The 14,713-nt window shown below is 40.9% G+C and overlaps 1 protein-coding gene across 4 annotated transcripts in view; it reads right to left on the bottom strand.

The window, feature by feature from the left end:
- Positions 1-14,713, bottom strand: part of ttyh1 (tweety family member 1) — a 30,082-nt gene that overhangs the window by 13,335 nt on the left and 2,034 nt on the right. For all 4 annotated transcript variants that reach the window (XM_050047846.1, XM_050047847.1, XM_050047845.1 and 1 more), the window contains exons 2-5: positions 11,923-12,088; positions 10,208-10,437; positions 5,528-5,639; positions 2,425-2,759 (exon numbers count right to left, since the gene is read on the bottom strand). In XM_050047846.1, the coding sequence (XP_049903803.1) occupies positions 2,425-2,759; positions 5,528-5,639; positions 10,208-10,437; positions 11,923-12,057 (812 nt within the window). In that variant the 5' untranslated portion in view covers positions 12,058-12,088. The remainder of the gene's footprint in view (positions 1-2,424; positions 2,760-5,527; positions 5,640-10,207; positions 10,438-11,922; positions 12,089-14,713) is intronic.

Here is a 14,713-nt window from a genome sequence, read left to right on the forward strand (position 1 = left end):
AAACACGATCCAGACTGATTAAATTATTTTTGGAAATACCTAATTTTCTATTTTAGAAAACAGTATTTTAGAACAGTGGTAATAGTCTGGAAACATAAATATTTTTTCCATACTTTATTTTTCATTTTCCATACTTTTTAATACCTGGAAATTGATCAGATTTATTTCCATACTTACATAGGAACCCTGCTTTGTGGTCATTTTGTGTCTCTTTGTAGTGTTTTGAGTCTCTTTGTAGTTGATTTATATCTCTTTGATGTCCCTTTGAGTCTCCTCCTGATTGATTCAAATTAATTTGAGTGACATTTTGTGTTAAGGCCAGGATGGCCCTTGACTCTTTGGGGCCCTGCGCCTTTGCCAAGTAGGCCCGTTCATTAATCCATCCATAGCCAGAATAGGAAATGGTTATATGAGCAGACTGGGAATGTGTGTTAGATGCTACTTAAGTTTCCATCCTCCAAGACAAAGAAAATGGTTGCCAGTGGTTATTCTTGGATAACGGATGAAGTGGGCCTGGTATAAAATGTAATGGTTCCTTTAAAAAAATACTTTTTACTCTAATCCCTGTAAAATGTATCCATAGATTGGTTGTATTTTAACCCTTGATGCTTCTGCTGAACAAGCTGTAAAAAGTTATATTTATGACCACCTGGGTAAATCCATGTTTACGGCCACATTGTTAAACCGCTGGAGTGGAAAATTGACAGATCAGGATTAGTGCATAAAGTATGTTTGTAAGTGGAAAGCTCAAGAATCCAGATTGTGTTAGTAGAAGAATGGAGTTACGCCATCTATTTTTATTGGAAACATAAAACATGCTTTGGAAGAATCATCATTTCTTGCACAAGAGGAACACATACGTTTATAAGCAGAGCTATCTGATGGTGGTCAGATTATAAACAGAGAAAGAACATGAACAGCTACCAATCAAGGCCAACTGGGAGAGAGCTTTACTCTTATTTCCCAGGAAGATGACTGTCGCTGCCAATGTTTACTATTGTTGGTGTGGAGGTAAACATTGTTTTCTATATTTCTGATTGTAAGCATGATGTGCAAAATTAGGAAATATGGATGTTTCTTTTTTAATTCAGTCGCTTAAAACTAATTGTGGTTGATAAACAACCAAAAATATAAAATCTTGTTGAATATGGGATTAATCAATATGATGTCACAGTAACTGTCTGTCTCTTTGAGTCAGGCCTGTGACAGTCTGGTGACCTATCCATTGTGAACCATACCCCTCAATATTAAGAACATGTGCATTTGTCCCTCTGAATAAAAACATGAAAGTAGCGAAGGACTTTTAAATGGACAAACTTAAAGACATTTACACCATAAATTGATGCAGAAAAGGAACAAATCGGTGCATAAACATTCACCAGAATGCAGGAAATTAGGTGTTTGGTGCTCTAAATTTTCTGCTGGAGGACCCCCAAACCCTTCATTTTATATGCGTCCCCCTCCAATATTGAAATGAATCCTACCCCCTTGATTATGGGCCATGTATCTAAATATGTGTTGATTCATCTGAAATACACAACAAGATCCAGACTAGGGAATTAAGTTAAGGTTAATTTTGATTTTGATTAACTAACCAGTTCAATTTTAGGAAAAAAAAAACAAAAAAAAACACAAAATGATGTCAAACACATGAGGCCTTTCTTTTTGCTCCAGTGCTCCATTAACTTAGCGAGCTTTAGAGCCATATTTTAAAACACTATCCATTTAGAGGTGGTGAAATTTTAATGTTTTGTGGAAACTAAGTGCCCAACGCCAACTCTGCGGTCTCCACTGGTTAGCTAACGTTAGCCTTGGCTGCTCTGCACTGCGCACCACCTGGGTGGGAGCTAGCTAGCGGCAGTGCTCATTTGAAGATTACTGCTAGTAACACCATCCTAGTGCTGCGGAAATATGTTAGCCACCCACTGGTTTTTCCCTCAGGTAGCCCCTGGTGAGTAAGTGGCTTCATTTTGAGCTGCAAAATCCCTTTAGCATTGTTGTCTATGTTAGCACTACTAGCTGTGCTGACGCTGCTAACGGAGCTAAGAGAGCTAAGTGCTAAAGGGGGTTTGGGGCTAAAAACTGAGCAACTTACAACCGGGACTACTTTGGGGGGACCGGAGGGTGGGCATAATGTTTTCACGCCAAAGCTGTTGGGTCAGGACAGCGTTTCTAGCGGTAATTGCTAAATAAGCAGCACCACTAGCTAGCTCCTACCTGACCCAGGTGGTGCACAGTGCAGTAAACTGAAGAGTAGTGAATTCACCTACAGAACAATATACATGACTGGTCAAAAATATTCTATAATCTGGGCAGTTCATTTCAATTCAAAAAATACATCTATTTCCAGTGTGTGTTTGATCCAAATTAAACATCTACTTGTCCGTTTTCAAATCAAGTTTGAGATCTGGACTGTAGCCTCACCTGTAGTCCTCGTTGACCATCAGCGTGTTGGCCGCCCAGCCAGGTGAGAAGGGGCTGGGCATCAAGCTGCTGGTAGGCACCACTGTAGGGGCCACAGAGGGAGGTACCGGGGTCAGAGGTATGATGGACGCCCCGCTGATACTGTCATTGCCCAGGCCTGTGTCCAGACTGGACCGAGCCAGGGAGATGGAGGAGAGGAGGTTGATGACGTTCTCAGATAACCTCCGACAGTTCCGCGTCGACACCAGGAAGGGTTTACTGCCAGTAAAGAGCTCCTCCAGCGAGGTCAGGGGGCTAGAGACGGACAGCTGCAGCCCAGAAATTGTGTCTGAAATCTTGAAGAGGAAGGAAGAATGTGAAGGGGAGTTAAGTGGAATGGAAACCACAAAATAGAGATGACAATGCTCATAAAATGGTGGTCAGCTCAGAGTGGCTGTGTTATGGAGATAAAGAGCAGAAGATTGTGGTCAGCTCAGTTCCTCAGCCTGCTAATGCATCTCTCATAATGTATAACACAAGTTTCAAGTGAACAACTTCTCTACTTTTACTCCTACTTGCAGACTTAACTAACTCAAAGAGCATTTTCAGTTAGAAAGAGATTAGATAAATGTCTTTTTTACTTAAGTTTGCAAGAGAAGCTGCAGTACAGAGACAGAAGTGAACACGCTCCCTTTGTTTTGTATGAATCATGATGAATAATTTGTTATCTGTCACATTCAGGACGGAGCAGTTTGAAGTCTGTTATTTGCAGCTGCTGCTTTTTTGTGAGTCCTTTATCTTATTATCTAATATCTTATCCGTCTATTACATCCCTGTACACACATCCCTGTGTGTATACTGTGCAGTTATTACTAATACTAATCAATGCAACTCCAATAAAGCCCCTCGCTATATTAAAAAACTAAATTCTTCAAATCATACAATTTCTCTGATACACCTCATCTACCAGCAGCAGAATTTCCTTTTCCTCTCCGATGAGGTTTCATTTTGCTTCACAACTCAGTGTTATTTCATTCCTGTACATATACTTTTTCTAATACTATAGACATTTTTTATTTTACAAATATATTCATCTTCCTGTTAATTCTATATTTCAGTGGCTCCTGGTGATATTAAAGATTTCACACGAATAAAATGTTCATAAAAATTCTGTTTTTGCAGAATAACATACTGCAAAAACAGAGGATTTCTATAACACCTGATCACTGGATCACACAGTGGGTCACTGGGTGCTGTGTGACACAATATTTACTTATTTTATTTATTTTCTTACTGTATATTTCTAAAAACAAAAGCAAATTTTCATTTGCATAAATCAAAAGTGGAATAAAACATCAATAAAAGAGTATTAAAAACCCTGTTTACTATGTCACAAGACAATTATAATGTTAAGAAAACCCAAGAAACGGTTTTCGACCCCAGGTCTGTCACTACTGACCCAAACAACATCCTTCATAAGGAGTATGAGCTGATAACCTCAGGCAGAAGGTACAGGTGAGCGAACTGTGAGCTGTGTGTATGTGTAGGGGTGTGATGGGAGGGAAGGGATATGTAATATTTTGGCGTAGGACATCCGTGCCATAATGTGACGTAGGGCATTTGCTGTGAAATAACCTTGTTCAGGGCATCTGAGCAATTACTATGTGTAGGGCACTTATGCAATAATTTTGTGCAGTTGCTTTAGGTAGGGCATCTGTGTACTACTTGGTCGAGGGCATTGTTCAATACTCTTGGGGTGTATGGATGTACATGTGCGTGTCCGTGTCACCTGTGTTCTCTCAAATGTCAGAGACAATAAAGGCTTGTCCTATTTTATCTTATCTCATCTCGTCTCATCATATTATCTGCCAGAGAAAGCTATCAGCAGATAAAAGAGTTAAAGATACACTATGCAGGATTTTCATTAAAAAAAAGGCGTATATAGACTCATACAAAAGTAATCCCCCTTAAACATCCCCCACTCTAAGTGTGTGACAGAGCGCAGGTGAGGTCGCAGGTTTATAAAAAGGTAGTGACCAGGTACTAGACCACAAGCAGCATGCATCCAAGAGAAAGCTACATAAATTGCCGACACAGCACCAAAAAACTGCAAATATAGCAACAAGAGTGAATCCATTTGCTTTCACTGTTGCTGGCGACACATGCAGCATCCGACGCTGCCTGTATAGTATAAATTTAAACAAAAAACAAAATCAGTGCATGATTTCATTTGTGCAATTTATCTTTTTTAGTTTAACACTCGTTTGTACATCTGCACAGCAAGACAGAACGTAAATCGCTGACCTCTTTTTCACTGAGCGACAGCATGTTTGAGGACAGGCCTTTTATTTCACTTAATATTTGTTCATATGTTTCTTATGTTTTAAAACAATGCTTTCTTTTTTGTTCTATTATTTTGTTAGAATAAAATCATTTGATAGAGTTTGATGGTTTTGTTTACAGCTGAAAAGGTTGCATATGTCAAAAAGGCTGCCATGAAAAACAAAGTCACTAGAGATGCCATGTTTTAAAGAATTTAGGAAGCACTGGGGTAAAACTTTGTCTCTGATGGGATATTCCTGCTCTGACACAACATCCAGTTACATGTGGGAGTAAGTTTCTTGATAAATGTGTGTTATTCTTCACTTTTAGCGAATTAATGTTTAAATTAAATATCAACTGACTCTAAATATGATTCTGTCCACTCTCTGCATGTTCACTCTTTTCAAATGGGTCAAATGCTGTTGCTTTATGAGGGTCAAAGACCTCCTGCTGTAATTTTAATAAATGATATGGTAGTTTATATTTTATGAACAGACATGAGCGGAACCGATTAACTCAGATTTATATTGTTATCCATATTACAGTAGCTCTCCTGACCTGCATCTTCTGCAGAGGGAAGAGGACATTTGGCAGTCTGACACATAAACCACTGTCTGACCACAGGGAGATCGATAAAAACACAAGTTTGTATCTGATTTTCTTTCCCTCTCTCTGCAGACCACACTCTCTCTCTCACACACACGCACACACACGCACACACATGTGCACACACATACACACACGCACACACACAGGTTAAGTATTCTGCATGACAGTTTACTCGCTGACTTGCAGCACTCACCAGCAGATCGATGGAAGCTAGCGTATAATTGGCTGTGAGAAGAGACGAGGTCAACTGATACATCCCATCATTAGCCTCGCTGTTGCCATAGAAACCGATGCCTATGGCAACACTGCAAAGGGAGAGAAAAAAGGCAACATGAAAACATTGTGGGAAGGTGTGTGCATGTGTGTGCGAGGGAGAGGGGTGTAGTAGAACAGATAGCAGTGGCATAAATGTGATGTTTAATTCAGTGTGCATGTACATTTTAAATGAATGTGACACAAGGAGATAGAGCTGGAGAGGATGGGATATGTGTGCTCTGGATGAGCATACCAACAGTGGAGCACAGGGGAAGGAATAAACAGATGATGGGAGAAAAAAAGCTGACTCTTTGCACTGCACAGTTAAGCTTCAGCAAGGAAAATATTCGAAATGTTAAACATAGCGACATGTTTACACATCTTTCTGTTATTCAAATATTCAGATTAAGGCTCGGGCCAGATGTTCGTCAAATCCCCTCAAACCCGAGAGGAATGGTATGACCCAATCTCCCACAAAGTATGTGACCCAGATTAGAAAGCAGGGGGAAAGGGAAAAGGAGGAATGTGTGTCTGCGTCTGTGTGTGCTTTGCATTTCAAGCTGCCAAATGTGAACGCTGTCTAATGCAGCTGCATTTCAAATGACTGTTTTTTGTACTTGTGACAAAAGGGCCACCATCTGGAGGAAAGGGTGTCACATGAAATATTTTCAAGAGGTAAACTGCTGCATTATTTTTTCATCCTGTCTAGCGCAGGAAGTCCTTGTGCGGAGCATCAGAGGAGGAGACGGGTACATTACATTACATTACGAGCCATAAGGGGGAGACACGAGCCGCATCAACCTACAGTCTGTATATGACGACATCATTATGACAACTGAAATCAGATTCCCGGTACATTATGTTCTGTGATATAACAATACAGTCTCAGTACATATAACCTCACGGGGAATGGACTGGAATATAATAACAAGCACTGCTGAAGCATTAAATTGCACTATAATTTTATCACAGCACACAGCTGCGCCTCTAGCTTTAGATTTAAAAGGTCTGACGGGCAGCCGAGCTTCCCCTCAGTGACTTCCACTACACAAAAGTGTCCTGGACAGATGTCAAGCACAATTTCTACATAATGTACATCCGGAATGTACTGACTTGATGACTGCATGGTCACCAGATCTGAGGGGAACAGAGGTGGGTAAATGACTGCTGGTGGGCGAGCTGAGATCATCCCCACGCACACAGTGATGAGGAAACCGCTGAAATACACACACTAACTAACACGCACAGAGCTGTCACAGGCCTGTGGTCGGTAAACAGCAACTTAACGTGACCATCAGCTGTCATCCGGGCCTCCTCCCCTCTCCAGTGACATTGGTGACTGTGTGAGAGACTAAAAAGCACATGACGATGGCAAGGATGACAACTTGTGATTCACAGCCTTGGTGCTGTTCTAAATAAAAGTACTTTTACTTAAAAGGACAGTTCACCCCAAAATCAAAAGTACATATTTCTCTTTTTACCTGAGTGCTATTTATCAGTCTAGATAGTTTTAGTGTGAGTTTAGTTTTTTACTAGTTTAGTGTTGGAGATATCGGCTGTAGAGATGTCTGCCTTCTGTCAAATATAATGGAACTAGATGGCACTCAGCTTGTGGTGCTCAAAGTGCCAAAAAAATACATTTTAAAAACTCAACAGCAATGTCTCTTTACAGAAATCATGACCTGGTTACTCAAGATAATCCACAGACCTTGCTGTGAGCAGTTTCATGTAGGAACTAACCACATCACTACGCAGAAGGAAGCATGCATCTACTCATGGACAAGAGGCTCATCCATGAGTTCTGTAATATTTGAGAGAATGCAGACATCTCTACGGCCAATATCTCCAACACTCTGCAACTCACACCAAAACAATCTTAAATACCACTAAAAGTAAGAGGAACAAAATGTGTTTTTGATTTGGGGGTGAACTGTCCCTTTACGCAAAACCTTAAGGTACTTGTAACTTTACTTACTTGTATTTCTAGCATACGTTACTTTATACTTCAACAATTCAGAGGGAAATAATGGACTTTGTGATGTATTTATCTGACAGCTTGTTACTTGTTACTTTACAGTTAAGGTTTTACCAAAAAAAAACACAAGATAAGCTTATGAAAAGCAGTGCACTTTTAAAGATTAAAGGAGCTGTACGTGACATTCAGAGCATATCTATGATTCAGAGTCAGAGCCGGGGTTGCCTGCACACATTTCTCAACATGGAGGTGATGAGCTGGTGGTTAGCAGCTACCTGTGTTAACAGCACTAACAACAGCAACAGTGCTAATAGAGCTAACGGTCACTCTGTGTCGCCATTCCACCACTTGGGATCGGGACAGTATTATCAGCAGTGTTGGGTGTAAAGCGTTACAGTAGCATTACAGAAATGACTAAGTAGCATTACAGTAACGTGTTTCTGTAATCACATTATATTTGTCAGTGAAGCAGTAAGGTAACATGTTACTGTTCTTAATTCTGTAATCACATTACAGTTAATAATCAAACAGTTATGTCGTTACTTGCATTAGACCAAGTCTTCAATTATCTGCGGATGGAATAAAATGAAAAGTGTTGACAACAGCAACATCATCAAGCGTGCCTGTGAAGAGGCTTTTCCGTCTTGTCCCGACTCCAAGGAGGAAAAAGTTGTCTAAAAATGATTTTAGGATCTCCTCCTTATGAGGTTTAACAGCTGCTTAAGTGTTAACACATCAAATAAGCTGGACTAGTCTACTACAAGGCCCATTAAATACCATTCATACACCATTTAAAGTTGTTTTTTTCCCCTTAAGTCTTTCATCACCTAATGGTGTAAGCAAGGCTCGTCTCTTACATTATTTTCTTTAGGCCTACTCATATATTATTTTGATGCCATTATTATTTGTGCTATGAGGTGTAATGAAGCCAAACCTCTTTTACATATTGATATAGGTTTATTTTGAGGCAGTTAAAGCCTACTGCAATGCCTTTTGATTCTCCTGATTGTTGTTTTGGGCTGATATGTGGGCATGTGTAAGGTTTAATACATTTTTTGTTAACTTGCAATTACATGACAATGCCCCTTAAGCCATGCTGCGCAGTAATGACATGTATTTCTCTATTTAAAAGTAACGAGTAATGTGTAATACATTACTTTTTTTAAATAACGACCCCAACACTGGTTATCAGCTGTGATTGCCATATGACAACATTGTAAAGTGGGGGCGATTAGCTAGCCAGTGAGATACACACACAGGGACACACTAGGATGCGCATGTGGCCAGATTGTCTACCACAATACAGATCAGAGAAGTTGGATTACAAAATACACAGAGGAAGTGTGACTGCTCAGGACGCCATTGCTCCACTATATCATCACATAGCAAACAGTGATTTGCTGCTGCATTAGTGCTCTGAATGTCACATACAGAACCTTTAAACAAGTGGTTTCCAAGATTTTTTTACTTTTGACTCTTTTGCTGAATTCTCCCTTTAATTTTTTTTTCTCCCTTTCATTTATAAATATGCTTATTATGAAGAGATAGACGAGAAGAGCAATGCCACTGTTGTGTCTGTAGGGTCAATACGAAGCTACAGCTTAGCTTAGCTTAGCACAGCGTAGCGTAGCATAAAGACCTGAAACAGTGGGAAAGAGCTAGCCTGGCTCCTTCCAAAAGTAACACAGTAAAAATATGTCTTACTTAGTGAGCTTTAAAGGTGTTGTTAGGAGGCTTTCCTACCTTTTGACAGAGCCCGGCTAGCTGTTCCCCTCTGTTTCCAGTTTTTATGCTAAGCTAAACTAAGCTAACCAGGTACTGGCTCCAGCTACAGTCGAGACATGACTCCTGATTTTATTGTTTAACTTTCCCAAAATGCTCGGCAATTACTATAAATTACTCTTTCTTTACACTCAAGAAGATAAAATATTCCAATATTTCACGTCAAAAGCAAAGAAGTTCAACACATGAATACAGATTTGTGTATCACTACTTTGTTTTATCGTCTTACCTACACCATTAATCATCTCACATCCCCTCAGATTTATCTCATGACCCAGTGGGCAGGGCTGAGCCCTAACTAGGGAACCACCAGATTAAACTTAAACCTAGCTGGCCAGCTATCAAACACTAAAATGCTACTTATGCTCTGATGCATCAGTGTTAACAAGCTAATAATAAGTGGTGGAAGAAGCATTCAGATCTTAGAAATACCACAATATGAAAATACTCTGAGTTAAAGTCCATCAGCAAGGCTGTACTTTAAATATCACAAATGGATCCTGTAATTGTGATATTGTCATAGCTGTTGCTGATTGAAGTGCAGCTGGTTGACTGCTTTATATCCTGCTGGATTTTTTTATACTACTGCAATGTATCATATTCTAAAAGATCGTAAAATCATAATCTGTAAAGTAGCTGGCAGCCAGATCGAACCATTAACTCAAAGCATTTGTATTTGGCGACCTCAACAATCACCTCTCCTTCTCCAGAGTTACATACACTTTGAAGTAAGATTTTAAATGCAGGAAGAAAAAGATCGGAATACTTCTCCCACCACTGCTAAAAGGCAATTTGGGTTTGTTGTTTTAAAATGAATAAAAGCTGAGTGGTTGATAATGACGTCTGGATCCTCATTCTCACCAGCACAGCGTGACAGCCGCCACTGCCACCCACGTGACGCAGCAGATGCCCCGCCCCTTCTTCCCGCTGTAACCGTGACCTGTGCTGGCATCTTCATCCTCTTCCTCCTCCTCCGAGCCCTCGCTTCGGTCACCACGGTGACAGCAGCAGTAGTGTATGAGGAAGGAGAGGACCACCAAGAGGGAGATGACGAGAGCGATGGCTGATAAACTGGACAGAACCAGCAGAGTCTGGGAGAGAGGAGGAAGAGGAGGAGGAGAAAGGTATGAGTCAGTGAATGTGAAAAATGGCACTTTAATTCCATTTTTACAAGTGGAGACGAGCCATTTGAGAGAGTAAAATACCAACTAATCCTGTTAAATTCCATGGCTTGTCACATTGTCCCGCCCCCATTAAGCAGCAGGAGATGGTGATTAAAAAGGTATGAGAATATAAACTGTGTGCTTCAGAGAGGCAGCAAAAATCAAGGACGCAGATACACACACTACATGTAAACATACATTATCAGAGAGGCAAATTTAACGCAATTAATTTGACTCTTGATCAGTTTATACTTATTCCAAAGGCTTTAACCCATCAATCCCTGATCTGCACCACAGTGAATATTAATGTCACTAAGCCATATCAGACTCTGCTTTCGATCAGACTCCATGTCACAAAGTCAACATTACTAAAACGCGTTTTGCTCCGACACATATCTACAGTATTATCCTTTATCCATCTGCCCGTCTGTCACTCCCCATTCCTCCACCTTCCCTCCGTCTCACCTCCTGCTCTCCAAAGCCCCTCCCCATCGCTCCTCTCCACCCAACCCCTCTTTCCCCACGCTCTCCCTCACTCCCACTCCCGCTCTCTCCCCCACTCTCTCCCCTCTCTTTCTTTCTATCCACACCACTGAATCTCTATTAATAATCTGTGACCTACTTAAATACATTCACTGCCACTCTCTCTCACTCCCACTCTCTATTTCTCTCTCTCTCTCTCTCTGCCCGGTCTTCTGTTCAGCAACCTCCTCGCATTACTCATTCCCTCTCTCATTCTCCCTCTCGGAGCACTTTCAGTCTCTTTTGTCTTTCTGTTCTGCAGGATAATTTGTGTGTGTCCCCCCTCCTCCTCCTCTTTGTACCGCAGAGAAGTCACAAACACGCACTGTGAGACACTGCTGGCTGGCTGGAGCGTTTTGTATGAGAGCCTGTTGAAGGAGACGAAGGATGAAACCTTGCCATTTTGCAGCAGAACCTGCACAGCGCAGGAACGTGCAGGCAGCAGCAGCTGTGGAAACCTGCTAGAGGACCACGCGCTCCCCGACAGCAATAAAATATCTACAGTTTGCATGCACAGAGGCAGAGGTGCGGGTGACAGTTTAGAGGAGCATTGCAACATCTAAAGCAAGGTAGAAAATGTAGATTAGATGTGATGAGCTAAGGGTCTCTTGGAGGGGTCTAGTGCAATCTTCCCACCAATAATTAGGTCAATGAGCTGGCATGAAGAGGTGTTTTAAAGGTCTGTAAATGCCATCATAATTCAGGGGTTTATGGAGCAATTTAAAGTGTGATGTAGAGCAAATTGCCCATCAAGCAGTCGCTTAATTGTAGCAGAACATACCTGAACATTTATAACTACAAATGGAGCAACAGGGCTGTAATGATTATGCAACGTGGCACCTCAGATTGGACGGCTACAGTGCAGCATGTGGTGTGGCAGGTGTCGGTTACCTGCTGGTACTCCCAGCTGTCAGGGACAAAGATGTTGTCCTTCATCTGCATGGTGAGGTCCAGCCGGGGGAGGGCGTGACACACTCTCACCCACAGTGAGGGGGTATAGCTGGGCACCGTTGTCATGGCAGCCATTTTCTACTGCCACTGGTCCCCCTCCTCCACCCTGTGGGAGGGAAGGAAGGAAGGAAGGGTCAGAGCAACCAGGATGTGAGGTGAGGTAAGAGCAGAGGAGAGAGGGGGAGAAAGGGTGAAGGACTTCCTGAGAGAGGAGGTCACTGCGAGCTCTACAGCTGCTGTGTCCCTCCTCCATTCAGGCTCAGTGGAGACAGTTTATGAACAGAAATCACCTGAGCAAAGTAAGGGTCAAAATGTCAGCCATAGTTACCTGAAACATGCTCTTGGGAGTGTAAAGCACTTTAACTCACTCAGAGTAGAGGCTGAAGTAAGTGTGCTGTTCTGGTTTTTGATTTATGGCTTTACTGATCTTAAATCAGTTCCTTGTGTATTTTGTGTGGACGTATTTCTGTGTATGGGTTCGTCAGTGTATTTGCGAATGTATTCTTTTTTTTTTTTTTTACTAATTTAACTTTTAAAATGCCTCCTGTGGACAGGTGTTGCAAATTAACATTTCACTACAAACACTAAACACAGCACATCTGGTTCTTGTGCATATATGTACGATTTTAATGCCATTGTGATGTCCATATCAGATAAATTAAACTAAATATGAATGAATAAACTTGTTACAAGCTTTACCTGTCCCAATCTTTAGTTTATCATTTTTGAGACAGAAAACACTTTTTTTGTTGAGCATGTGATGTGTTCAGAGCTCAAACATTGTGTCAATTAATTGTTTAGTCAGACCATCTACAGAAAATAAATATCCAGCAATTCTGTTAATCATTTAAGCAAGCAACATTATTTTCTTTGTTTGATATTATCTTAAACAGGGCTGAATTAATAGGAATTTTATCAAAAATCACAATATGGACTAGTGCAAGATCCAAATTTCAGGAGGAGCAATAAATGTTAAAGGCAAAATATAAATGTTAAATAAAGTATTGTGGCGCTGCAGAGATGTCCCAGCCTGTAAACAATATTCCACAGACTTAAAAAAAATCTGCCTGGCACAGATACTAACAAAAAAACAAACAAAAAAAACACACCCCACACCTAGGGTAACAACGGTGTAAGTTTTTCATTCACCCTAAGATAACAGTCAAAATATTTAAGATTCGTGGTATCATTGTATCATGGTGCATGACATTACACAATTATTATTATCAGTTGAAATGACCCTTAAAGGAAGAGACTTGACACCATTTTGTTATGGCAGTATGTGTAAAAAGTCTGACATGCAGTAAAGGAAGAAAGGAGATGCACATGTGATGAAACTGTACGTTCAATTGCATTTTTTTTCAAAACCATAGATAAGCAAATGTATACAATATGATAACTGTCAATTTTCATACCACGGTATACGGTTTTCACAGTAAACCATTGCAACCTTCATCATATTGCAATAGCATTATCAGTCAAAAATAATCGCAATTAGATATTTTTTCCAAATCATTCAGCCCTACTGTTAAATTGGATAGATTTAGGTTTCCGCACTGTTGGACAAATAATTCAATTTCAAGATGTAACCTTGGGCCCTGGACACGTTGCCAGATGCTGTTTCTTAACAATTTTTGACCATACGTAGCACAAATTTATCGACTAACTGAAAAACGTATCAACAGATGAATAATAATAATCGTTAGCAGCAGCGTGAGCGCTTTCTGCCTTGAACACAGAGAGATTACATGACTATATGTAACAAATGGCTGATACACCGACCTCTCCGACCTTATGAAAAGGGTATCTGCTATAGGAGCAGCATGGATTATATAGGGGATATACGGTGTCTTTGAAGAGGTCTTCTTGGTCGAGTATATGCAGGAGAGGAATATTATACATGGCATCAAGAGGACTATCATACATAGAGCGATATATTTGACTGCATCGTCAGCCACTGCTCACTAAAGCCGGCCAAGAGGGAGAAAGTAGGGTAAATACAAAGGGCAAATCCGGTTAGCCAAAACATACACTGGAATCCTCATTACAATGACAGAGCAGAGGGGGAACAGAGGGCGAGACGGGAGCCTGGTAGGATTCTGATACCGGCTGCCCAGATTAAGAGACCATCAGAGCTTTACTGTTTAAGAAAGGAGTGTTTTAAGACAGCTCAAGAGAGGGGGAACAGAGCAGAGGCATTCACAACAACGGCTACAATACTAAAATACAAAGGGTTATACAGCTGAGCTCAATGCTGATATTACAGGCAGATACTATTCTGCATTTGATTCTAACAGGATCCAGTAATGTCAGATAGATTCTGAATGAAAGGCTTTTATTATCTTTCAACGCAGATGTTACACAACTTTCAATCGGCACAGTATTCCACACTGCTGAGGCTCTTTACTATCCCCATTGATTCACAACCCACTGCACATAATTGGGTTAATACTGGGCATGATAAAAGTTTAAATTTAGCCACATGTCACATTCAACGCCAGACAATTTCCCCATTCAGATTTGGGGCGTTTATGGCTCAGAACAAGTTAACAGCTCGCCCACAGGCCAGACAGGGCCGCTGTAAGCCCATTACAATAAGCCTGTTCACCTTAATGGTTCCAGCAGCCCAACTGTCACAAATCAAATCATTGCCAACACTCCATTTCCCTTATTAAAACTGCGGTGAACATAATGGTTTACACACGCTGCGAGGAGTTGCATCCGTTCACCA

The sequence above is a fragment of the Epinephelus moara genome, chromosome 6 (assembly GCF_006386435.1).
Source record: "Epinephelus moara isolate mb chromosome 6, YSFRI_EMoa_1.0, whole genome shotgun sequence".
Taxonomy (NCBI): domain Eukaryota; kingdom Metazoa; phylum Chordata; class Actinopteri; order Perciformes; family Serranidae; genus Epinephelus; species Epinephelus moara.